At 36.1% G+C, this 26,985-nt stretch overlaps 1 protein-coding gene across 3 annotated transcripts in view; it reads left to right on the top strand.

The window, feature by feature from the left end:
* STAM (signal transducing adaptor molecule) overlaps positions 1 to 25,507 on the top strand; it is a 37,378-nt gene extending 11,871 nt beyond the window's left edge. The window contains exons 3-15 of one of the 3 annotated variants that reach the window (XR_010069812.1): positions 6,237 to 6,312; positions 6,400 to 6,495; positions 7,495 to 7,641; positions 7,911 to 8,001; positions 9,865 to 10,057; positions 10,386 to 10,480; positions 11,744 to 11,832; positions 13,568 to 13,655; positions 16,246 to 16,300; positions 16,636 to 16,789; positions 18,855 to 19,030; positions 19,383 to 19,591; positions 20,193 to 20,329. Coding sequence is in view for 1 of the 3 variants with exons in the window: in XM_063324725.1 (XP_063180795.1) it covers positions 6,237 to 6,312; positions 6,400 to 6,495; positions 7,495 to 7,641; positions 7,911 to 8,001; positions 9,865 to 10,057; positions 10,386 to 10,480; positions 11,744 to 11,832; positions 13,568 to 13,655; positions 16,246 to 16,300; positions 16,636 to 16,789; positions 18,855 to 19,030; positions 20,193 to 20,442 (1,510 nt within the window). In the remaining 2 variants the exon portion in view is untranslated. Of the gene's footprint in view, positions 1 to 6,236; positions 6,313 to 6,399; positions 6,496 to 7,494; positions 7,642 to 7,910; positions 8,002 to 9,864; positions 10,058 to 10,385; positions 10,481 to 11,743; positions 11,833 to 13,567; positions 13,656 to 16,245; positions 16,301 to 16,635; positions 16,790 to 18,854; positions 19,031 to 19,382; positions 19,609 to 20,192 lie in introns of all 3 variants that reach the window. The other 2 variants (XR_010069811.1, XM_063324725.1) reach the window with 2 other exon arrangements.
* Positions 25,508 to 26,985: the final 1,478 nt, after the last annotated feature.

Here is a 26,985-nt window from a genome sequence, read left to right as displayed (position 1 = left end):
GTGTCACTGTAAACCCAGGGGACTTCATTAGGGATTTTTCTTACACAATGATAATCTAGGTTGGAAGTGACCTCCAGAGGTCATTTTCTAGTCCAACCCCTCCAGCTCGAAACAGGTCTAATTAGATCAGGTTGCTCAAGACTGTGTCGAGTCTTGAATGCCTCCAAGGTCAGAGTTTCCACAACCTCTATGGACAACATGTTTCAGTATTTAACTACCCTCACAGCAAGTAAATAAATAAATAATTATCCTGCAATCTGATTACAATTTCCTCTGTTCCAGCTTGCCTGTTGCATCTTGTCCTATGACTGTGCAGCTCTAAAACAGATTCTGGCTGGATCTTATATGTATTCTCTGATTAATTAGTTATAGAAAGCAGTAAGGTCCCCTTTTAGTCTGCTCCTCTCAAAACTGAAAGCGGCTCTTCATCTCTCCTTGTATGTGACTCTCCTCTGACCATCCTGGCAGCCCTCCATTGGACTTACTGCAGGACATACTGCAGTAGGGCTCCTCAGTGCAGCCTCCTTGCACTGAGGAGCCCTAAACTGGACAAAGTTCTCCAAATGCAATCTTACAAGTACAAAATGGAGGGGAAGGATCACTTCCCTGTCCCTGTTGGCTGTACTGACCGCTTGTTTGACCCAGGATGTGGTTGGTTATCTTCGCTGCCAGGCTGCGCTGCTGACACCTGTCACCCAGTAGGACCTGTAGATCTTTTCTTGTGGAGCTGCTTTTTAGGTGGTCAGCTCCTGGCCTTTGCTGGCACAGACCATCCAAAATGCATCCGAATTTGCAGTCTGCCCATTTCTTCAGACTTCCCAGGTCCTCCTGAACAGTGCCCCTGCCCTCCAGTATATTGATTTCTCCCCCCAGTTTGCTCTTGTCAGTGAAGTTGCTGAGAGTGTACTGCCTTCCATCATTCAGGTTATTAGTGAAGACATTTAGCAGTGTTTGTCCCAGCAGAGATCCCTGAGGGACCCCACTGCCTACTAGCTGGAATTTGCACCGCTGGTGATAACTCTTTGAACTTAGGAGACCAGCCAGTTTTCCACCCAACTTGTCATCCTTTTATTCAGCCTGTGTTTCACCAGTTGGATAATAAGGAGACTATATGAGCTTCAACTGTATGTCGAAACTTTGCTAAAACCAAGGTATAAAGTATTTGCAGCCCTTCCCTTGTCCTCACCTACAGAGTCTTTGTCACAGAAAGCAACGAGGTTCTGTGTTTCTTCTTCTTGTTTTGAGAAGCTATTCTCCGACATCAGGGCTTTGATAAATGTACCTTTTGAAAATGTGGTATTATATTAACCACATCTTAATATGGGCTGCTAATGCTTTGATTATTGATTCTTTACTGAGCTCTCTCATAGAATTTATGCATGCACTCATTTTTTGGGCATAAAAAGTTAAAGTATAATTTGAGTTAGCAAATAAAAAATACATTTTAAAGACATTATTTCAGTGTATCTATAGTGTTTTTATTCAGTGTAGTAAATGTTTTAAATACAGCTTCTCCAAACGTTCCCTGTAACAATTCAGGTGAGGAATAGCATCAGAAAGAGTTTTGCCATTGCTGCCATTTAGTGAAAGTCTTCTCTGAGAATGACTTGGATGGCCTTGTAAAACTGCGGGAAACAGTAGGAGATGCCAGACAGCAATGTCCCACCTGGGACTTTTGTTCCAAAGGACAGGTTTGCAAATAAGCTTATTCCTTGGGATTAGAGATGGCCTCTAGAGAAGCATTTATAAATAGCATGGCATATTGAGACTTCTGTGCTGTTGTGTATAACTGGAGTTAAGATAACAGCTGGCAAATCATTAATAATGTTTCATATTAGTCTGTATATTTAAAACTGCATTTCTGCTCCTTGTGCATTTTGATGCTGAACCTGTAACAATAACTGTATTATTGAAGGCTTCAGTATTCTATTTGATCACTGAAAGCATTTCCACAGGCAAGACTGAGTCTCACAGCAGTTTAGCCTGAACAGTGCTCAAATGTATGTAGCTGCAGGAGATGGCTGTTTGGGAGCACAGACAAAGCTAGAGATCTTCTGGCGATGTGCAGCTAAATTTCTCTGGGACAGCTGGAATTTCTGTTATGATTTGTGCGTGTTGGTTGGTTGGTTTTGTGTTTGTGGGTTTGTGTTTTTCTTTTTTTTTTTTTTTTTTTTTTTTTTTAAATAAAACAGTGGTTTGATCCTGGCTGTGACTTTAACCTTTGTAATATTTACCCTGCTTGTAATAGGCTGTCAGCTCACTCATTGCTTAAATTCAGATTGTGTTAAAACTTGCTGATAGTGGGTTTTCTTTGTTTTGATGGATTACGTCATGCCATAGGAAGGTAAAGCACGACAAAGTTCCCCATTAAGAAGTTTAAATGAAATATGCTGTGCAGTTTGAAATTCTCCTGCAGTTTAAGTTCCTGTGGCAAGGATGCTAGTCTCCTTAACTGGGATCTGCATTAATCTTTTAACTAATTCTGGTCCAATACAAGCTGTCTGATGCTGCTCTTGGCAGAAGTTTAGATTATAAATCTCTGTTTTATGGATTTTCTTTGTATCAGTCTGTAAGCTTCATGGCATGCTTGCAGCATTTTGGGTGTAGATCATCTTAAGCGTGAAGCCACGATAGACTAGAAGGACTGTTCTTCATTAAGTGGCGTTTTGTCCCACAGTGTTACATGGCACATTGTCTCATTCAGGTCTGCCAACAACTGGTTTGCATCCAGAGTAATTGTTGGAAACCTGTTATGCTACAAAGGTGCTACATTTTCTCTTAAAACAAATTAGTTACAGTTCAGTAACAGAATTGCTCCTGTTAATTTTTACATTGCAATACCTTTGTTACAGAGAATTGCCAATAGCTAAAAAATGTATTTCTTCCCTTAATCCAACCAACTAAAGTAAGTTTTAGCAAATTAGAATTCTATTGAATTTCTCTATTTTTTGTGAATTTCAAAATCTAATTGTCTGTGGGACAATCAACACATTTTTTGAATCTCTGAATTTGTTTTAGGAACTCATACAGTTCAGCAGTTGCATATTACATTGTTTGCCTGCCGTTTTGGGGGAATATCGGTAGCTCAGTGCGCAAGTAGCCTTTTCAACATAGAAACATGATTAAAACAAAGGTTCTACTGCTAGACGCAATCTTTTTTTTCTATTTTTATACAGCATTATTGAAAACTTGTTTTATTTTAAAACTTACATTTGACCAGCATTTTAAATCATCTGATTACAGGAAAGGCATAGATTTTTGCCTTGTGTTGGCTTTCTGCAATGAAAATGCCTGCACAACTGAACCTATAGTTTATCAGCTCTGAGTAAAATAACATTATAAAATTTGAATGATTCATTAAGAAGAAGAAAAGGGAAAATTAAAGGCCATATATGGTATATTTTAGCATGAAGCACTCCTTCCTCTGTCAGTTCAGTGCTAGCCAGTTCCCGAGTCTAATTCTGTTTGCATTTGGCTTTGAGTTGGTTGTACCTTTTGTATTAAGTTAATGAGACACATCAGTCTTTATGTTTGAAACTATCACAACTTCAGTTTTTCTCCAGAATGGTTACTTAATAAAAATGATGGCTGAAAAAAAATGAAGTCAGCGACTGGGAGAATACACCAATGGCTGAGAAAATATAAATGTTGATTGAGGCATTCTCTGTTGGGGTTGGGTATTGAAGAATTGTCATTGAGAAATGGTTTGTCTATATTGCTGCTTGCTTAACTTTGTCCTGATTCCTTGTGGATTAATCACTGCCTCAGTGAGTCAGTATTCTGGTTAGCTGGTTCTTCTTTGGTTGTTTTTGTGCCTGTTCATACAAGAGAGAACAGTAAAATTGCTTACTTGACAGTCTTCCAAACTACCCTCTTTTTTTTTGTGGGTTCCCCCCCCGCCAAGTTACCCAATCTCAGTAGTATTTTACTGGTTATTGCAGTGTACGTCTAACAGGCTGGCCAGGAAGCTCTTTGACTAACTTCTTTCTAAAGGAGCAAGGAGGAAAATTGGGTCACATGTGTAGTCTTGAGCCCCACAGGCAGTTACCTTAGACTGTTAATGAACAATAAATTCCTGAAAATATATGAAATTTTTTGTGCAGAGTAGTATTTTAAATTCCAATTGCTGTTAATTTTGTCTTTGTTAAATAAAATATAATCAAGTACATTACTTTTTCCTCTCTAAAACAAAAACTGAAATTTATTATGAATGTTTTCTAGATATATTTGTGTATGATACCATAGCTTCTATTTTATCTTGCCCTATTTTCCCCCTACTGATTTGTTATTCCCACGTACCATACTCCTTCTGAAATTTTTAATTGTAGAATTGTTGGAGCAGAAGTGTGGCACAGTACTTCTATAGCATGGTCTGGAGAGTTGCCTAATAAATAGATAGAATTTTGTTCTCTCAGGGTGTGTGTCTTCCCTCTGATTTCTGCATAGCACTTCTCGTAATTTACAAATTAATCTTATGATTAATAATTTGAAGTAAAAATAAGGATTACAGTTCTCTCTGGAATAGCAATTCTTAGTCTGTGTGACTAAACATTGGTAAGCCTTTTGTTTGGGTGTAGATGCAATCACAAGATTTATTTATTTTTTTTTTAACACTAGAGCACATTAAAACATTAACACTCAAATATTGATCGTTTCTGTTAAATACATGATCAAATAGTAGATCAAATAGAGTTGTTATAGTAGATCAAATAGAGTTATTATTTTTAAGGTGTTTTTATGAATTACTGAGAGGTTTCTTGTTGGTTTCTTTACCTTTTCAAAATTGTACTTGACATACGTGGAAAATCATTTGGCTTTGAGGCTTTCTTGTTACTTTATTCGTTTTTAATAAGACTTTGCATTCCTTAATAAAAGAATCTTAGGCTAGTAGTTCTGTTCCTGAACTGCTGAGCTCTTGATCCTGGACCCTTCCTTTATAAATACTGGCTTAACAATTAAGGGACATGCATTTTTTTTGTGCTTGCTCTCGTATCACATTGGTTCAGTGTGTGTCTACTCAGTCCTACTCATAAATTAACGGTTTAAAAAAGTAGTTATTTCTGAAAATCTTAGCATGTATTCTTTCTCAATTAAAGTGAACTTAGGAGAAGTCTTGGATAATCAATAGATAAAAGACAGTGCTTGCCTTATAGCCTTCATTTGTAATAATTGGTTATATGAAAGTATACACTGAGTGATATGTAGTCTTGCTGTGTGACAGCACTTTCTATAATTAGTACTACTAAATATGAGGTGGACGTTTCGGTAAAATATAGACACTGACAAATATAGTATAGCCAAGCAGTGGTGTAACATACCTAAGTTTCATGTTAGTTCTTGGATATCAGCTCAATAGCAAAGTCATTTTGCTTCCAAAAAAAAATTTACTACTCCAGAAAATACTCCAGAAATGCATAAAATCTCTTAGTTTAAATTTACCTTCTTTTTTGCTCTTTCCCTACTTACCCTCTTTCAGGGTTATCTTTTCAGGGCTATTCAACAGATAATGCTTGTATGTCCATGATAATTCCTACTGTAGCCTCCCTCAGCCTTCCACCACCTTTAAAGACAGAACAAATTAACAAGAATTCACGTAGATTTTAATATGCTAAACTGTGTCTGAAACTCCCATTCAATTTTTTTCTTAAATTTCCTTTTCACATTATTTCTATCTACCATAATACAGGTAAGACTTGAATTCTATATTTAATTGTTTTGAAAATTTGATGTGGAATGCATAAAATTTTTTTTTGTACTTACTGATTCATTGCATGTCTTCTTTAAAAGTGTTATTCTGTAGATTAAAAGAGACTCTGAGGAACGTAATGGTGGTAATTTTAAAAAAAAGTAGCAAAAGGGTGTTGGTAACCAATATGGAAGCAAACATTCTTACATGTGTATGTGAAATACAGAGGAGTAGGTGCATAGGCTACAGAGAATTACAGTTCTCTAATGGTAAGGGATTCTGTGCATTTCTAGAGTATTTACAAAAGATAATGTAACTTACTGAGAGGTTTTGATGACTAAGAAAGCTAGCAATCCTATCTACAGATAGAAATGGCTATAACTGTTCACTGTGTTAATTGTTTTTAATGTTACACTTATAAGCTACTAAATAATTTAGTGATGATGTTCGGGAGAGCTTGCTGTCTGTTAGCATTGTCACGCATTGTCATATATACAATAGGAAATGTTCATTCCATTACATTTTTTTAAATCTGTCTTGTGTTTTGTAGGCCTAAGGACTGTCTCCGTTCTATTATGAAGAGAGTGAACCATAAAGATCCCCATGTTGCTATGCAAGCATTAACAGTAGGTTCTTTTTAGTGTAGTGCTTTTCCTTCCTGAAAAGTTACACTGCAAAAAATCTTCTCTGAGTTCTAATCTTTCTTTCTTTAGCTTCTAGGAGCATGTGTATCAAACTGTGGGAAAATCTTTCATTTAGAAGTCTGTTCAAGAGATTTTGCCAGTGAAGTAAGCAACGTGTTGAATAAGGTAATGTATTTCATTGATTTATACAATTCATAGAAAAGCGGAATCAGACACGAATTGGGGTAATCTGAAAGTGGAATGGAATCTGCTTTTGGGAGACTGGAAATTTGGTGGTGGAGGAAAGGGTACAAGATTACTGGAAAGACTGTGGCTGTGAGAAAGAACTTTGTGAATGCCACTTCACACTACAGTTACCTGGGGGAGGCGTGGTGTGGTGTGTTAATTTGTAAATATACAAATTCATTTTTACATTAAATAATATCAATGAAACATCAAATACAGATGTGGTGAAATGGAGATAATACAGGGCTTTTATATAACGTTATTTTACTTTATTTTGGGCCTAGTACATATTGTATTAGTACAGACAAAATGCTGGTGAACTATTCTCCCTTTCTATAAAGATATGCATTGGTGATACGGAATCACGGAATCATGGAATCTTCAGAGTTGGAAGGGACCTCTAGAGATCATCTAGTCCAACTCCCCTGCTAGAGCAGGATTACCTAAAGCACATCCCTCAGGGCTGCATCCAGGCGGGTCTTGAAAATCTCCAGAGTAGGGGACTCCACAACCTCCCTGGGCAGCCTGTTCCAGTGCTCTGTCACCCTCACTGTAAAGAAGTTTTTCCGTGTATTTGAACGGAACTTCCTATGTTCTAGCTTGTGCCCATTGCCCCTTGTCCTGTCACTGGGAACCATTGAAAAGAGCCTGGCTCCACCCTCCTTAAACCCACCCTTTAGATACTTGTAAACATTAATCAGGTCCCCCCTCAACCTTCTCTTCTCCAGGCTAAAGAGTCCCAGCTCTTTCAGCCTTTCCTCATAAGGGAGGTGCTCCAGTCCCATAATCATCTTAGTTGCCCTAACATTTAGTATCCCTTCATGACTTCAAAATAAAATGTCTATATAGTTTATATTGACAGTAACATGAAATTATTTGAAATTAAGGAATTAAGAACAGATTCCTACATTATTTAACTAGTTTCTACTGTTCTTGCAGGGTCATCCAAAAGTTTGTGAAAAGCTGAAAGCCCTTATGGTGGAATGGACCGATGAATTCAAGAATGACCCACAGCTTAGTTTAATATCTGCTATGATAAAAAATCTTAAAGAGCAAGGAGTCACTTTCCCAGCTATTGGTTCACAGGTACATTAAAATTTGTGGTTGTTCTTAAAGGGAATGACAAATTCCTTTTATCCTCAGTTCTGTGTTTTACAGTTTGTAGTCTTGAATTCTACAGTCTGTTTGACAAACGAAATCTCTCTCGTCTTAATAAAACACTCCTTTGAGGGGTGAAATGCTCTGATTTACTTTAGATTTTTATATTGCAGATGAATACAAATGAAAATGGTCAACTTAATGCATTTTCAGGTTTTTTTGTTGAATTCATTTTTACATCTTTCACTTTTGTTTAGGCTGCTGAGCAGGCAAAAGCAAGTCCAGCTCTAGTTGCCAAAGATCCTGGTACAGTAGCCAACAAAAAGGAAGAGGAGGATTTAGCTAAAGGTGAGTGCATGTACTTGTTGACCTCATGAATATATTGGTAAATATCAAATAAAGCAGGAAAAATTTTTTTGCTTCCTTTGTCTATGTGAATAGTATATTTTTGGGTTGTGGTTATGACTTCTGTTCCTTTCTTTTTGTACCCTTCTGGATGGTTAGAGATTAAAACTATTTTATGGGTAAAAAACATGGAAAATTACCAATTTTTACTTCTTTTTTCCCTTTCCAAACTGAAACAATACAGTAAAAAATCTTCAAAATCTCATGTTAAGGACATGTTCCACTATGGAAATATTTGATAAAAGTTCTGCACTTGGATTTTCCCTCTTTCTGGGGCAAGGGAAGCACGTTCATTTCCGATTTAAACATTTGATGGAAGGAGAAAATGAGAATTATAGTATAAGTTGTATGCAAAGTATTTTGGGTATACTACTTTAAACTTTTATTCCTTTGAATACTGCGTCTGTAGTATACTTTAAAGCTTTGATTGCTGTAAGCATAAGTAGCTGTTAAATGTCTCACTGCAGTCCCAGTAAACAAAACTAGGATGGTTTCTTTTGATTTACTGTTGTACTAAGGTATATGTAAAGGTCATTTAATGATCCTATACCAGACACGTGTGAAGTTATTCTTAGAGCGGTTTGATCTTTATGGTCTAGATACTGTTTTTTTGAGGTCAAACTTCAGCAATGTAAAGACCTCAAATGTAATCTGTTGTGTGTTGCATGGCTTTGGGCTTAAATCGTACCAGTGTACGAGTGAAGCTGTTGTGCTAGTAGTTGGTGGGTGTTTGCAGTTTCTCATCTTTGATAGACATTTTTGTTGTTTAGCTATTATCTAATGTAACATTGATTTATTTAAATTGGCATTAGCCCATCTGTATGTGTTACTAATTGTTTCTTCAACAGTTGATCCGCCAAAGGATCAACTCAAGGGATTTCAAGGAATTTGTGTCTCCAAGGTTAGGATTCTGCATGGGTTCTCTAATGCTTGTTCTCTTTTTTTTTTTTTTTTTTGTGGTGTCCCTCTCCGTCCCTTCTTAAACATGATCATTTTTTCCACAAATTTGTGAAAGGAGGATTTAATATGAGTGAAACCTTTATGCTCTGTCAAGTTTAATTGAAAATGACCAAGTGTAAAATTGTTCCAGGGAGAAAACAGGAATGGATGGAATTTTGCTTGTCTAAGCAAAAATATCTTTCTGAATTATGAATTAACGAGGCACTGGTTTACTGTGAGAGTGACTGAACACTGGCACAGGTTTCCCGGAGAGGTTGTGGAGTTTCCATCCTTGGAGATATTCAAAAGCTGTCTTGACGTAGTCTTGGGCAGCCAACTCTAGGTGACCTTGCTTGAGCAGGGGATTGGACAAGACGACCTCCAGAGGTGTCTTCCAACCACAACCAATCTGTGCAATTCTCTGATTTTGTTAATTCAGGCTAAAGACTGCTAATCTAACAGAGAAACAATGTGTGCCTGAACATATGTATCTTTTTAATGTTTCAAGCGATCCGGAAAAGTTGAACATCATATATATGCTAGTAAGAATATAAATACTTTACATCAGTTCAAGGTAATAACAATAATAAAAGAATGGGTCACTTCACTGAGTTATCCTGTTAGTGCTTAAGTGCTATTTATTCATCTTGTCCATGTTGAAAGCCTCACTAAATCTGTAGGCAGAATTGTGCTTTCTAGTTGTAAAACATCTTTTTGGTTTTTACCATTATTTCGAAGTGAAAGGCAGAAGTTTATTATGATGCAACAGGAATGGAATTATACTAAAAGTTTTCACAGAGTTCAGTTTTCATATCATTTAACCCATTTTTATAGGGAATTTTCATGGGACTAACTCTTCTTTTGTAGCTATTGAACTGTCACTAAAAGAACAAAGGCAACAGCAAACAACACTTTCCAGTTTGTATCCAAGCACCTCAAGCCTTTTAACAAATCACAAACACGAGGGCCGAAAAGTTCGTGCAATCTATGATTTTGAGGCTGCTGAAGACAACGAATTAACTTTTAAAGCTGGAGAACTTATAACTATCCTCGATGACAGGTAATTTATATAGAATGCCTACTAGAAGTATATTAGACTGTAAAAATCCATTGAGAATAATCGTATCTTCTATGTAGAAGCATACATTGGAATACAATTGCAATAAAATACATTTACATATTAAATACTTTATTTGGTTATCTCCTAGATTTTTTTACATAGAAATGTAATCGTGTAAAGATTCTCGTACGAAGATTTCTGCGTTTATACAAGTTGTATTTATGTACAAGTAATATAAATGCCTTGTACAGTGCAATTCTTAAGAAAATACCATGTGAGTATGTTTTTTTAAATGTATGGGGGTTTTAATTATTTTTTTTATCTTTAGTGATCCAAATTGGTGGAAAGGTGAAACTCATCAGGGTATAGGATTGTTTCCATCAAATTTTGTAACAGCTGATCTTTCTGCTGAGCCAGAAATGAGTAAGTAACACCACGTTTATGTATATATGTTAAGCCTTGCCGTGGCCCAAGGGATATTTCTGCAGTGATGTACTTTCCCTATTTCCTTTCCCTTATGATAGAGTTCAGTTGCAAGTTAATGTGATACTTGAAGTAAAACTGCGGAGCCCTTGCTGTGCTCTCACAAACAACAGTTGTATCTTTGTGTTGGACCAAGGTTGCCCACCTTGGCACCTGCTGAAAAATACGATGCTGTCTACTGCTGACTTTGTCAGTAGCTTCCTTGAGACTCTCTTAACAACTCCGTTGACACCTGGATAAATGTAGGCAACAGCAGGTGTTTTACAAGTTGCCTTTTTGCCTGGTTGCAATGGTACATTTCTAATCAAGGAAAAACTGAAGGCCCCGGGCCAGATGGGAGTCAGAGACAGATTACTGCTGTTCAAACAATTCAAGAAACCAACACACCCTGGGTATGTATGTGTGCATAATGGAAGGAATTTTTTTTTCTGCATAGCGGTTATCATCTTGTGTCTATGTATATCAGTCTAACCTACTCTTAATATTTATTAAAAATATTTAATATTAGACAAGGTTTTAAGATGGTAGAACTGATTTCTGTAAATCTGATGGTTTGCAAGATGAATCTCATGTGATCTCAATACGAGTGTGCCAAAGAAATGAGCTGGTCAGCAGAATTACATGCTGTAGGAGTCACCTGTTCTATGTTAAGACTAACTGATAAGAGTAGTATTTGGCAGCTTTTTTGTTGTGACCTCCACTACAGAGGAGTAAGATGCTTTTGCAGGTACTATTTGATAGAGAAAAAATAGCAAAATTTGAGAATTTTGATTCTGTACTCTTCTCTGGAGAAAAGAAGGCTCCAGTTTGTCATAGATGATTTTACCAGTTTTCTCTTAAACCTGACTCACTAGCTCTATTTCTTCTAATCACTCTATCTCAGTCTGTTTTCCTGATGACTTTTATTAATATTACCTGTAGCGAGACTACGATAAAGACATTTACTTGCTAAAAAGGGTTTATATTGACCTTGTGTGAACTGATGTCTTTTTTATGCAATTTACGGATTTGTTTATGAAAATTGATTAAGTCTGTGGAGATGTTTTTGGCCTTCAAAAGTCAACAAAATACTAATTTTTTCAATTTTCACAGTCGATGTTTCAAATGCGAAGATTTTAGGCAACATGCTATCCGTATAACATTTATGTCATTGTTTTGTTTATTTTTATTTTATAAAATAAAATCTGTCTTTTTATCCTACAGTGAAAGCTGAGAAGAAAACAGTGCAGTTCAGTGATGAAGTTCAAGTAGAGACAATAGAACCTGAGCCTGAACCAGTTTATATTGATGAAGTAAGTGTGATACAAGTACTGATTTTCAGGTGCTGGTATATTTAAATATGTGATGTTTAAACTTTTTGTCCTGTACTTCAAAAATAATTTGAAATATCAGGAGAACATAATCAAAAGAGAATGGAAAGCTGATTTAATTTTAAAAAAATATCTGCAGTATTCTAATTTGTTAATGTGTCTTGAAGTCCTTAGGAATTTCTGAAACTGAATTTGGATACTGCATTCCTTTTAGGGCCCTACTCCAGGATTGTACATCTGTTCACCTCCAAACTAAAAGCTTGGTTGGAGTGAGCATCTGCTTTCAGGTTTTGCTTTAGGTACTTCAGGATACCTCAGAGCTACCCATCTTGAATGCTGGCTTAGATTTATTTCCAGTACTACCACCACTTCTTCTCCCAGTCTGAAAGATCTCTTTCCTTCTCTGAGAACTGTGAGCTTTTTGTTGCTCTGTAAGTAATATTTAGTGAGATTCATACAATCTCACCGCAGTGATTCTGGAAAGTTCCCAGCAAATCTCAGCCCAGGATGTTCTTCCCTGCCTTTTTTTTTTTCCCCCTTTTTCCTTTTTTTTTCCCCCTTTTTTTTTTCTTTTTTTTTTTTTCTTTTTCCTTTCCCTCCCAGGGAGCTTAGAACTGTTCTCTTCAGAATTTTTCACTTTCTCTCTCCTTTCTTTCTCAACTAGGGTTCTGTCATTGTTTTTTGAAATGAAAAATCATTTATTGCCTTCCTAAAGTCGTATTTAGGACTTATTTAACTCCTGCCTGAAATACTTCTCCTTCCAAGACATACAAGTTTGTTTTTTATCTGCTGAAATAGCTTATCTCAGGCCTGCCTCTAGGTGCCTTCCAGCTTTTGTCTTCTGTTATTCCACATTAGTTTATGTTTTAGTGTCTTGTTTTGTCCGTAAAATGATCATAGTATAATTTTTAAGGAAGTAGTTCCTTTGGCTTCTTCCTGTTTTTCCTGGGGTTAAGAAGAAAAAACCATGGTTTTAGTTTACACTTCGTTACAATGTATGTAACTCTGTCCTGTTAAAGGCTATTTATTTGATAGCACTCAGCTAAAAAGTGATTTTTAATCATTTACATATAACATTTGGTTAAGCAGTATAGTTCACTCCAAGACATACTTTTCAAAGAACCTGTTAATTTTCCACTCTTCTATATTTTTATAAATGGGTTGCACTTAAACTGGTTAATCAAGGATGCCTTATTCTGAAGTCAACCATGTGACACCTCCAAACATCATCTTAAAAAAACCCTTTCATATATATTAGTAATGACATTGCTCATGTGCTAACAGACCTCATACACTGACAAAATGCAGGATAGTTTTTCGGTGAACTTAGTTTTAAGTACCCATTTCTTTTTAAGATACTCTCTCAACATATTCTGTCAAAACATTTGCACTGTCCCACTAGGTGGTAGTGTTGCATATGAAATGAGTAGAATGGAATAATAGAAACTCCTCAGAAAATACTGTTTAGAAGAACTTTTGGGAATAAGTGGGTATTCTGTGCATTACACTTGTTCCTACTAATTATTTTTATCATTTGGTTTATCCTTGTTCGTTCCTGTAAAGTAGTATGATTAGTATTTTCTTAAAGTTGGTCTAGATGATTTCCAAGTCCTAAGTGATCCAAATGGCTGTTGTAAATAGCAGCTTTAGTTTACTGTCCCGAAGGTGTTAATTCTGCCCCTCCACATTCTCCCTAATTACACAATTTGTGTTCTAGGATAAAATGGATCAACTCTTGCAGATGTTACAAAGTGCGGATCCATCTGATGACCAGCCAGACCTCCCAGAATTGCTTCATCTTGAGGGTAAGAAAATCTCATGGATTTTTTTGTTGTTTTCCTCTCTAATAATTACCTATACCAAACCTAACTGAAATTAAGCTGAAACTACTTCAGCTTCATGTGCATACCACAAGCATGCCCAAGGAAAGTGCCTGAGCCATAGTTACCGTCTTCCTTCCTGTTTCCCACATTTAAGAGACTTAAGTGCAAAATTTTAACTTAGAACAAGCCCACACCTCTCTCCAGGAAACTATATTCTATATTCTTTTAATTTTCAAGACCCAGGAGTACTTAAATTTATTTTACTCATCCATTTTTTCCCTCCATAGAGTAGCACAGCATGAGTTGCAAAGGGGGCATACGGAAGATTCCGTGAGAAGAAGCAGAAATACTACCGAGGCTTAGAAGAGACCTGTGGGTGTCCCACTTGTTTTTCACTTGCATGCATATTTGTATAGGACCTTAATATTAGCAAATACCTTATAGAGTGCTACAAATTTAGAGTCAAATTATTCAGGCTACCTCTTCAAAGAGGCATTATAGACCATTCTACCTAGATTGAGAGATGCAGCAAAAATTTTGGAAGGTGACTTTGGAGAAGGAAGTAAAGAAACTTACCAGTTATTAGACAGAAGAACATTGGCTTAAACTGACAATTCAGATAGGATCAGACTTCGTTAAAAGAAAATGGCATATTCCAGATCTATCTAGAAGTTAATCAAGAAAAAGTGCATAAGCTTGTAAGCATTTGGGTGTCTCTCATCTTTCCACACCCATCTGGTTCATCATACCTGTAAACAAGTCCTGTTTTAGGAACTGCACATCAGTGACGTGTCTGCATGTTATTCTAGTTCCACGAAAGCTAAAGGAGGGTAAAAAGAAACATGAATGTTTTTTTATTCTTTCAAGTACCAAATATAGTTATCTGTTGTCTAAGAAGGGGATTTCCTATATCAAGCCTCTTGATCTGGCTTGCATTAGGATCTCCTTTCAAAATGCATTGTGAGATCATTAGAACAATACTGAGTTTTATATAAACTGTGGGACTGCTCTCAGAAAGGTGTATTATAGTCAGATGAGCGCTCCCCAGCTATCTACAAAAGCACGTGCTAAGCATATGGCTGTGTATAGTTCTGCAATGCCATATTCAAGATCATACTTACTCTACACTTAGGTAGGCCTTGGGTAGCTACTATTTTTGGCATAGTTTCTGGGAATTTTGTTGTAGATGTCTATTGGATCTTGGGGTTCCTACCAGTGCAGGTGCAGATCAACATTTGATAAGAACCCACTTCATTTTCTTCTGCCATCCGGATGTCCAGTCACAAATGTCTTTAAATTGGAGAACTCATCCCAGGACTTTCAGGACCCCAGGGTTTGTGGTTGGCAGCAGTGCAGGCATTGTGTTAGCATACAGATATCTAAGCAATCCGTGTCATGCCTTTTACCACACTTTGTGTTAAACATAAAAATAGGCAGAACTTACACCATGTTTTACATCTTTTACCAGCATTTCTGCCAATGTGTTACTGATCCTAGGTTCAAAGAAGCAGATGGGTGCCTTTCATACAACTCCTCTTTCACCTGGAGTTGCCTTCAAGGAACACATCAGTGATGTCCTTTCACCCATTGTGGCCCAGAGGCTTTCAGGACCTCCTGCATCTCTAATTTGGGAAAACTGGGAGTGAAGACAGTGTTCCAAAGCTCCTTATAATGCATTTAGGTCATCTTTGATGCCGGAATCTTTTTTTTCTCATCTCTCAGTTTGAATGTTGAGTGGCTCTTGGGGTTAAACACATCTCTTGGTTAGTTAATAGTTCATTGCTTGGATAAGTGGGCACATTTTGCATTCTGAAGTAGGGTTAGACTGTAGTATCCCCTTTCAGCTTCCTTGTCTACTTATTTTACATTTGACAAACTCAGTCTTTCTGTTAGTTAACTGTGGTTTGCTTGTCCGTTACATGAACCCCATGTCCTTGTGCTGAAAGTTGGCGGGGGCTGCATTTTTGTTTATTTTAATGTTTTTCCAACTTCTAGTAAGTTTTTGTGTTGGTTTTTGCACACGTTAGTGGTTTAAAAAAGCCCCGTTACCCCAATTAGGATTCCAGTGAGATAGTGCTATTAGAGATATTCCAATGTGCTATTGGTGTCTTTGATGTGCAGATGATTTGAATCATTGCAACCTGTTTTCTCCTGCACTGTTTTGTAGTAATGTTAGTTGAGCACATGATGTAGGTTGCAGTGGCAAATTTTCTTCCTTGAAGAAGAGATCACCTTTCAGATTTACCTGAACTTTTTTACGCAAAATATTTTCAGTTTTACACTCCCTGGATGTTAAATGTGTTTTGTTTTGCTGTATTTCCTTTTTAAAATGTACTTTTTAAACTGTACCAGTACTGAGAACTTCTGCTGGATTTCATTCTTAAATTGTTCATGACACTGCCTCTGTTATCAAAATTTTTTGGGTATACAGATTATAGTAATGATTTAAAAAAACCGACTGAACTAGCATCTACACACATTTCTATCTGATAACTTTTTTAAAAATTACTTTCTGACTTGTAGTATGGAAATCTTTATTAGTCTGATATATTTTAATGTCCTTCTATTCTAGCAATGTGCCACCAGATGGGACCTCTCATAGATGAAAAGTTGGAAGATATAGACAGGTAAAAACGTACATGTGTTTTGACTCAAGATTAATTTTCAAAAAGACCACTGTTGTTACTTAATGATATCTTAATCACTTCTGTGAATACTGGCAAAGAAAATAGCTGTATTTATTGGTATCTTCTCATCTGGGAGGAGGTCTGAACGTTCTTTTTTCCTAGTCAGATAGTATTTTGTAGTATTGTACCATTTGACATTATGGCACTTGTCAGGCATCACTTCCCAGGCACTAACAGTATGTTGCTTATCACACTTCACGAAAAGTTTCCCTGTATGGTCTGTTCTTACTGAAGTTATCTAAATTGTAGAATAAGTTGTAAAATATATTTTCTAGGAAACATTCAGAACTTTCAGAGCTCAATGTTAAAGCAATGGAGGCTCTTTCTTTGTATAACAAACTGATGAATGAAGACCCAATGTATTCCATGTATGCAAAACTACAAAACCAACAGTATTATATGCAGTCATCTGGTGTTTCTGGCTCTCAGGTATGTATGTAACCTTTAATAGCCATTGATGTTATCGATTACATACTGAGCTATAGTTGATTTTTTTTATAAATTATTAGCGATAAACAGTTTTTCACATGAGCTAACTTTTTTACAAAACTTGCTCAAATATTCTTTTACAATATATTTCTCTACATTATTAAAATAAATATATACTGATACATAAAGCGTGGTGGAGCATGTTGATTGCAAGTAATAATTTATTTCTTAATTCTGTCTCCCCTGCCCTTGCCCGCTGAGTTGGAAACCTCTTTTTATGATCTTTGTTACCTTAATGCTAGGTTAAAATCATCTTGCTGTCTCAGAAATAATCTCAAATGAAAGAGTAGTTTTCTTTCAACACAGTATGTAAAAAAAGAAAAAAAAAAAAAAGTATTGTTTGTTTTCAGCTGCAATCTTTGAATGTTCTTCTTTTGCAGGTTCTAACACCTTTAGTTCATTTCTGTTCAGTTCTTTTTGATCATGGAAAAAGCCCATCCTGTGCTTTGAGTTGCACATAGAATTAAAAATTAAGGCTGCGAGGCCTTTGCATTGTGGGTCAAAGAAAGTAAAGAACCAAAGGAGTACAATTCCTGTTTAAGATTATGCCTTCCCAACCCTAAAATCAATCTCTCTCAATTTCCTTTTTTTTTTTTTTTTTTTTTTTTAAATATCAAGAGAGAGCATTTAGGATTTAAATTACTGAAATTAAAAATTATAATTCTTTCATGGTTTCATGGCAGCATTTCTCTGCCATGTAACTGACTGTTTTCTCTGAGTAGGTCTTTTAGCTAATTCATATACTGTGGTATTTTTAAAAGGTCTTTTAAACATTTAAATGTTTTCATCCCATAGTCTAATGCACACTTGCTGTATTCTTTTCCTGTTTATAGGAATATATAACACTTCAAACTGTTTTTCAGATAATTTACTTGCTTTTTGAGTGAGTGAAAAAAAATTCAAGCGAAATTCTTAATACCTACGCAGTATTATATAAACATTGAAGCAGATGTAGTTGATTGAGTTCTTTTAGCTTCCTACAAATACATACTTTCTTTCAGTGTCTTTTAAGAAGAGGATGTGTGTTTTTGCAGTGTCATTAAAAAGAACATTGTCTTCCATTCATATGTGATAAGCAATCATGCCGTGACCCTGTCAAATAATTTTATTGTTTTATAAATGGGCATGTGTCTGGGAATTCTAAAAGGGAAAAACTGGATTTTGGGGTGAACATGAGCCAGAATAAGTTCTGAAAAGTTAGGAGGTTTATGAAAAGTTCGGAGGTCTCATGCCTTTGCTGCCTTCTGAAGTTCTTTTGCGATACTGATAAACCTTCAATGAATGTGTCATCTGAGTCTTAAGATAGGAACTCAATTGTGCATAAGACCTGATAATTTCCTCTAGTAATTTGTGTTAAGCCAAATAATTCATGATTGAACAAAAGTGTAGAGTTTAGAAAATTAGTCTTGATTTAGAATACAGTTGACATACACTTGTAAGCTTTTCTTCTAGTTAGTTATGAAATATTACCTTATTTTCAGTTGAAATTTTCTTAAGAGCTTGTTTTCCCTTCCGCCCTGCCCAGACAATTTTACAATGGCAGTCTCAACAGTTGTGTGAACTGATAGGTTAACTAATGACATGAAAATAATACTTTATTGATTTTCCATTTTAATGATTCTGCTTAGTGAAAGTTATCTGGGCATCAAAAAGTATTCTGCTTTGGACTGTTATTTGTTACATGATTTACATCCTTCAGTATTTTAATTCAAAAGCAGAATCTTTAAATTAGCATGAGTGATAATCATTAAAATAAAATCTGGAATACAAGTTTTCCAGTAAAGAATTTGATCTTTTTGGACTGAGGTTAGAAATGTAAATGGTGTCCTTTGAAAACCTGGTAGTTTTTTCGTACTACAACGCTTAGTAGAAGACATCTGTTGCTTTCTAGTAAAACATCTGTAATAAAAGGTTTGAGAGACTGTCTTTTAAGTTCTGAAGTCAGATATTAAATACCAAATTTTCTTGTCTTTTATTTTTAATTTTCCTTTATTTCACTTCCTAGGTTTATCCGGGGCAAGCTCAAAGTAATGCATATTTGGTGGCAGGGAGTGCACAGATGGGCCATATTCAAGGCTACAACCTTCCTCCTGAACAGCTCTCTTCTCTCAGCCAAGGCACAGTTACTCCATCTGCCAGCTCCGGGCTGCCTGGGCAGCCTGCACAGACGTCTTACACAAAGTAATTTTAAGTATTTCCCTAGTCAAGTTTAAATCAATTTAAACGTAAAGGACTACAGATAATATGTAAAGGAGATTTTTTTTTTTTTAACAGAAATATAATTTTAAACACAATTGAAAGATACTTCGGTGAAATTATTTCCATTGTGTTTTTTATTGGTGTTGTGTATTTAGTAAAAATTCCTGACAAACTTCAAACTTTTCAGTTGTTCTTATATTTTTCTCCAGTTTTTAATTTTATATATAAGAAATGTATAATTTTTTCATATATATATTTCTTTTATATAAAAGAAAAATTAGAGAAAATGATATAGACATGACTGATAATTTTTTATTATTTTATTTTTTTTTAGATAACCTAATATACATTTAATGGTGAAGATTATCTGCTGCTCTGGCTGGCTTTGCATAACTTCTGAGATAGTGTATATTGTATTGTACTTTTTTTCAAATATCTTATTGTGGAAGCATGGGGAGAATTCTGCTCATTTTGGAAACGAAGCGAATGGGCTATGAACGCTTACCAAAGCTTACGCAGCTTCCCCTTATAAAGGAGCTACAGGTGGCTTTCTATTTTAGGTAGATGCCCAAAGATGCTTAGCTTTGGCTAAGCTACCCATATTGTGACCTTAGGAAAAGATTCGTTTGTTTGGTTTTTTTTTTTTTTACTCTCTGTATAAAGTAATTTTATTTTATAAAGTTGGAAGAGACATCCATCTTGAGTTATTAAAGTATTTGTTAGTCTACGTCCACCAAAGTTACTTATTTGGGGTGGTAAGACATAAATTGATAAAGCAAGTTTCTGTGAGTTTCTACTTCACCTGACTTGCTTTGCTATTTAAAACGGTTGGCTGGGCTTTGGTTTTTCTCATGAGCGGAATGGAAGATAGATGGGATTCCATGTTGCACGTTAGAATAAAACAAAGTATAGATTCACAGTCTAGTTTTAAATCCATGGGAGGTTTGTTAGGTGTGTTTAAATCTGAGGAGAGTGTTTGAGTTTTAATTGAAATATTCATTGGTTATAGTTTTGAATATACAAGGTGTCCAGAGTTAAGACATTTTTGTATGTGTGTGTATAGAACAGCTGAAGAAGCAATGAAGTGTTGCTGTTCTATTGGTAAATTGTTTGCTAATTCAACTTTTTTTTTTTTCTACCCCAGCGCAATGGTTGGCTCTGTTGCTGGAAATACTTACTCTAACCAGGCTTCAGTGTATAGTCCACCACCTGCTACTGTTGATGTTGCTGCTTATCAGAATGCTGGAACTAATGTGTCCCAGGTGCCAAACTATAACTTAGCATCTACACCTCTGCCACAGACAGCAGGCAGTCAACAAGCACCTCCACAACAACCACAGCCTCCGCCACCTCAACAACCACAGCATAGTTACTCGCAGAAGGCTCTGCTATAGGATCCAGGACTTCTGATTCCTAATCTTCTTTAACCTCTGCTAAAGGCAGTTGGCAATTCTATGAGTTTCTTCCCTTAATCTCTTAAACTTTGTTTATCCTCAGCTTAATAAGAATCTATCTTGGTGAACAAGTTCAATTTGCACTGACTTTTTAGGATTTTTTTTTTTTAATTTTGCAGAGGAACGGATATATTTAGGACATTTAATTCCTTTTAAAATGCCTAAAAATTGGTACAAGATTATTTATGTTTGGTAAAATTGGCTAGTCTGTGAAAACTCAACACTTGCAAACTGTCGTGGCATATATGTTATGTACATATAGTGTGTGATTGCAGTAGTGGCCATTTCGTATAGCTATGGTGATCATGTGAATATATTTAACACAATGTTTAAAAATAATTTACTTTACTATTTTATTTTAATCATGAACTGATGACCAGGTTTCATAGTTTTGTCTGGTTTTATGACAGATGTGATGTCTTTTTCCAATGCAGGAAAAGCAGTAATTCTGCATATCATGGTTACACTTACAAGCTACGGTCTATATATGAATTTACAAACTTATCCGAGTCTAGGTTTCACCGCTTCTTGAATTGAACACAAGTGTATCATGACTATTAGATGGCTTATCTACCAAAGTAAACTCGTTAACTAGTAAGTGATTTGGGGGGATAACAGCAAATTATGATTCTGCTTCAGATATAATTAATAACTTAAAACTACTATTCAGAGGCTGCTAAACATATCATGGGACCATGCAACAGATCAGAAACTTGCATTTTATCATAAGAGCATGTAATTTATTTTTTCCAAGTTGTTTTTTTTACAATGAGAACCAGAACTGTACTCTATGCGTGTTGGTAGAGATTACACCAAAGACAGAGGAATTGAGTTGGAGGAGAAATGATGGAGTTTTAAACTGGAACACACAACATAAATAACACTACTTTATTCAACTCTTCTTAATTAGAACATGGAGAATTATGGACATTTAAATCACTTTGCTGAACAAACCTTCAGGGCTTTATTTTATCTCTTGTGGCCTTGCTTAGCAATTTGTTCTGTTTACTGTTCTTACACAAACACTTCTGCCTTAAACATCTGCTTCAATTTCCAGTTGTACCATTAGAGTGTATTTGCCCGTCTATAGTATGAATAGCTTATGAGGCATCTTATTTTCATTTGCTTTCAGGTTACTTTGAATTCTCTTCTGCAGCAACAGCCATTAGCCTTTTTTAAACCCTTGCATTTCTCAGTAACTCACCCAGGTGGCTCTTTAAGGCACGATATTTTCTTTCTACAGCTGAGGAGCTGCAAAAGGAACACGGTGATGGAAGGCCGCATTTTAGATATGCCTGATCAGAGTTTCTTGTACAAAGACTGTTGTTACTTTGGATTTGTGTTCAATCTATTAATGCATCCTGGTTTCCTCTTATCATTTCCAGCGACTCTAATTCTAATTAGAGCAATACTAGATGGCTTCAACGTCAGATCTGTGTTTTCAGTCTTGTTAGTGTGTATGTCAGAAATGGTTTGCTTTTGTGTACTATATTTTAGTGTGGTGCTCCTGGAATTAAATGTTGCAATTGTACATTACGCTATAAGCTGACCTCAGTTGTCCCATACGCTCCCGCGTCTGTTCACAGTTACCTAACACGCCTTTGGTTCACTGTTTTAATAGACACTGGTATTTTCCCTGTTAATGCTTTCAGATGACTACTTTGCATAACTTCTAACTGGGGTGGTTACAAAACGTGCCCGTAGCTGATGTGTTCCAGTTGGGGATGTTCTAGCCAGCTGGCTGTTTTGATACTAGTATTTTCATGTTTTGTGGGGTTTTTTTCTCCAGAATTCTTAAGCACCCTCAAAAAATTGTCATTACTTCAGTACTTGGTGTCATCACAGAAGTCTGTGGAATTTGAAAGGAAAGACTAAAAAAAAAAAGAATCCAAGATATTGTCATAGATCATTTTTAATAGATTGAAGAGGTGATTTTCTTTAGAAAGGGCATGTAGTTTCATTTAGATAGCATTGTCTGTGTGCTTTAGGTACCTTATCAGAGAAACAATGTGTATAGAAGTGTATAATTTCTACACAGAAGTGAAAATGACTTTTTAGTCCATAGTTCTTAGGCCCTGATTCAAGGAGGAGCTTGAAGATTCGGAATAATCCAGCTGACATTGACTATTTGTATTCTCAGGTTTTCACATGCTGTGTCACGTGTTCCCTAATAAGGGACTATGGAAATTCTGTACAGAAATGACTACACAAAAATACTTTTTATTACTAATTTGTCTTTGTTTTTAAAATTTTCGAAGTCTTCTTTCCTTAAATCATAGAATTGCCTAGGTTGGAAGGGACCTTTCAGACCATCTAGTCCAGCCATCAATTAAAACACAGAAATGGTTGTTCCTGGTTTCTCCTTTGAACACTGGAAACTTAAGTATATCTTAAGTTTTTCTGCCTTCCAACTTATTTTGGGCATTTAACCATCTTTAAGAAAATTAAAATCACCTTTCATTTGTGTTCATGATGACCAAAAAACACTTTCTAAAATGCAATGCCACTAAAAATTCAGTATAATAAAAGTTTTGAAAAAAAGATGGACACTTTTTATTTGATTTCATGCCGTTATTAAAGTGGCTGCTCTAAGGTATCTCTTGTAACAAATTGTGAATTTTAGTTGACTAAGAATCAGTTTTCGTTGTCCACAATTGGCGCAGTAGATCCCTAGGTTTTTAGGTTCAGAGTGTTTCTATTGCACCCTACCTACATTTTCCATTTCAGGTACAATTTTCATATTTAATTGAATTTGGAGCTGTATTGCTTCATGTTGATTTTTCTCATTTATCAGAAAAAGATGATTTCATCTTCTCACTTGGTTGTCCCCGTATGCCAGATACTCGAAAGCGATGCTTCCTTCTACCTTGCTAGATGCTGTCATTGCGCTAATTTCTTCACTCACCCTCTCGTCTCCTCGCTCACTGACAATTTAGCAATTATATTTCAATTCACCTCCTCTCTGCTGGTTTAGTATCATGAACCTGGAGATGCCATTACTGGGGCTTCTCTGCTGTGATTTATTCTGAGATTCCTCGTTTATCCATTGTTTTCACCAAGTTCACAGATGTTCTGTCTTACTGTGGTATTGAACACTGAATAGGGGTGAGAGGGGGGAAAGTACATGTACAGCTACTGTATGGAAGAGCTTTTTAGCAAATAAATAAGGTCAGGAAATTAATCTATTTGAAAGTTTAAGAATCCCTGAACATATGTTACTCATGTTCCAATAGAAGACCTAATTTTTGAATGTCTTGTTTCTTTACATGTAAATTGTCAATGAAAGGCTAAAGTGTTTTCATAATATTTTGTATAAACCTTTGCTATATAACCCTTTCATTAAGGAATACAAAAAATGTTAATTAACTCCAGAAGGGGTATTTTAGTGACTTGTTTATCATGAACTGGATCAAACTCTGGAAAGTGCCTTCTGTGCATTTCACTTGTATAAACAAAGGTTGTTTACCCATGTGTATCATCTCAATTTATGTGGGCATAACAAAGATGTCAAGATTCACTGTAAAGCATCCCAGGAACAATACTGAGGCAGCGCGTTAAAATTTGCTGTGCTGATGTCGTGGCAGTATATTCCAGAGTGCGCAGTTGCAGAGACAGTTGCAACGTATTTACCCACCTCCATTTAGTAACTGGTACCCATGCAGGTGTGTATTTAGTGTCACCGGCCAAAGCACATGTAGCCATCAGTAAAACAACAGTAAAAAAGAACAACATATAAGAATTACTGCATGCTTCTCAACAGGTGTGGAGCAGCATATTGCCCTCACGGTACGGTTACTATTCATGAATTTTGAGGGGAGGAGAACTGAAATGAATTTGAGTAACCATAACTTCAGAGAATTCCGCCAGATTGCAGATGCTTAGACGTAACAAAGGAGGTGAATTTGCTTTGAATAGCATGTACATATTTTGGTGATCAAATCTAGGCTGCTATTATAGTTCTCTGATTTCATCTAGATGGCAGGAACATCAGATTTACACTGGAGAACTGCTTAATACCTCATTCTCCAATTTTTTTTTAGTATTTTCTCTAATATCACTTACCTTATTTTTCACTCATATTTCGAAGATGTCTGTGCAGCCTTTATATATAAAGGTCTTACCTTATTCCTCGTCTGCTGGGTTTCACAGACAGAATGAAAAACGAACATCTCTAATTGCAGCAGCTACAACGGCACTTCGAATGATGTAACTGCAGCTTCCTTCGGAGAAGCTTCACGGATCTGTTTTGGAACAAGGGAGCATAATGTTTCCAGTTAAAAACTGGGAGGAGATTTTTTTTTTTTTTTTTTAAAGAAAAAAGTAAAGTTACAAACCCCTCTATTGCCACAAACCCCTCCATTGCTAACAGCCGGCAGAATCATTGTTTACTCTGTTATTCAATCTTGGTAAAGCCGACCAGCTCCACGCTACAGACGCTCCTTTTTCAGTTTCAGCTGCAGTGCAGAATGTTAACTTTCATGCGTTACACTATCCAACACCACAGGAAAATGTGGGAAGGCCTTGCCGTTTGAACTTTTTGCTTCAAGATGTAAAAAAAACCCCACCATGTACGTTTTTGAAGCCTTGTTTCTTAAATTAGGGTGTTTGTGTTTTAAAAACATTCCATTTGCTACTATGTGAAATTGCAGATCTGAAGTTCACTTTTCATGCTGCTGCCTTGGCAAAAAGGTGGTAGGATTTTTTTTTGTTGTTGTTGTTCTTCTATCCTGCATGTGCTTCTGGAAATCCAAATAATTTTTGTCTTTGTCATGAAAAAGAAAAGAAGCCTGCTGCAGTCTGCTTTGGTTTTAATAAAGTGTACACAGTAGCAAAGTGCATTTTTGGTTTTGTTTGTTTTGATGCTCTCTTTGATGTTGGCATATGTATATATTTAGATATACTGCACTGTTGTACAAGAATTGTTTTAGTAAATAACACTATTTGTAAAAACTGTTAATTGTTTTTGGTATGAATGCAAAATATTAAAGTTGGAGTATTTAGTTCATTACGTTGCAAAGTCAATTTATAAATTTCATGGAGGAAGAATGAGAAAAGGCCTTTGCTGGAAGGACTTGGAGATGCAACAGGCAAAGTCTTAGAAATACTTAGCTCAAATTTTCTGATTTCAGGTGGGGTGGGGGTGGGGATTTTTGTTGTTCTGGGTTTGGGGTTTTTTTTGGTGGATTTTTTTGGATGATGCTTAGGTGTAGATTATAGTATTTTTACTTTCGAAGTCTTATATCTGTCAACTTCCTTCAGCTAAAATCCAAGTAATACGTTATCTATCTTATTTCAAGTATGCTGCATTTTTTTTTTAAGGAATACAGCAGGAATGTTTCAAAAGGGTGGTAAAGAACAAACAAAACCAACCATATCTGTACAGTATAATGTATATATTTGCTTACAGATCAAGAAGTAAATACTGCTGGCAGCTTGGCAGTTAATTTACACGGTTATTTGACAGTTAATTCCATTTTTGATGACAGGAACACAAAGTAGTGTTAAAACTTGGTGGTTTGATCTCTGTGAAATGAGTTGAAGATCAGGCTAAAGCCTGGCTCGTGAATCTTCATTACTGCTTAAAATACTGTCACAGTTGAAACAATAGTCTTGACAGATGTACACTGTGTTCTTAAAACAATGTTAAACTTTATAGGTTTCTTAGTTAAGCCAATGTAAATATCGGATATCACCATGGGATTTTGGGAGCAGTGAGCAGCAGATTATCAGTTTGGCCTGTTCCTGGGGCCTCCTCCTAAAAATGTGAGCTAAACACCCTAGGCTAAGTCATTGTGTGGACTGTGGGTTAACTCAGTAAGGTAATTTCTGTGTTTCAAGAGAATATAGATTCAGTTGACAGAATCAAAAGTCCTACAGATTGTGTAGAAATGAAACATGCAATGTCTCTGATTTACAACGGCAGGCGGGGAATTAATACTGAGTTTGCTTTACTGCCCCTCTCTCTTGGCCAGAAAGCGTGTTGCTGTTGAGATGCCTGTGATGAAAATATAGTTTTAGAGTTTGTTACATAGTACTTAAATCTGGGCAACAAGTAAAATATTCCTCAGTCTGCGTTTAAGGGGGTCAAACCAACTATATCTTCACCAGACTTTCAATGAACGGGTTCGTATGTAATATCTCTTCATTAGCAGTCACTTCATCTTGTATTACGAAGCTGGGGACCTTAATGTATTGTTTTACTACTGTAGCTGGTTTTCAAAATCTTGTGCTACTCTGTTGCAGGATAAAGACTTTTATCTCTCACGATAGTTGTAAAATTAAATTATCTGGGTTGTTTGAAGTCAAGGTTGTTTTGGTTGATACCAGTCATGATCTGTGTTTTAAGCGAGAAATGAGAAATAAGCCATTGTGAAAGAACTTGTGGAGAAACTTCCACTGATTAAGGCTGATTTGCACTTTTGAAACTTGACATCAGTGTTGGGAGTCTACATGGGTAACACGCCATAATACAGAAAATCATAT

This window comes from Chroicocephalus ridibundus, chromosome 2 (genome assembly GCF_963924245.1).
Source record: "Chroicocephalus ridibundus chromosome 2, bChrRid1.1, whole genome shotgun sequence".
In the NCBI taxonomy this organism is placed as follows: Eukaryota; Metazoa; Chordata; class Aves; order Charadriiformes; family Laridae; genus Chroicocephalus; species Chroicocephalus ridibundus.
This window is presented reverse-complemented; position numbering and strand designations above follow the sequence as displayed.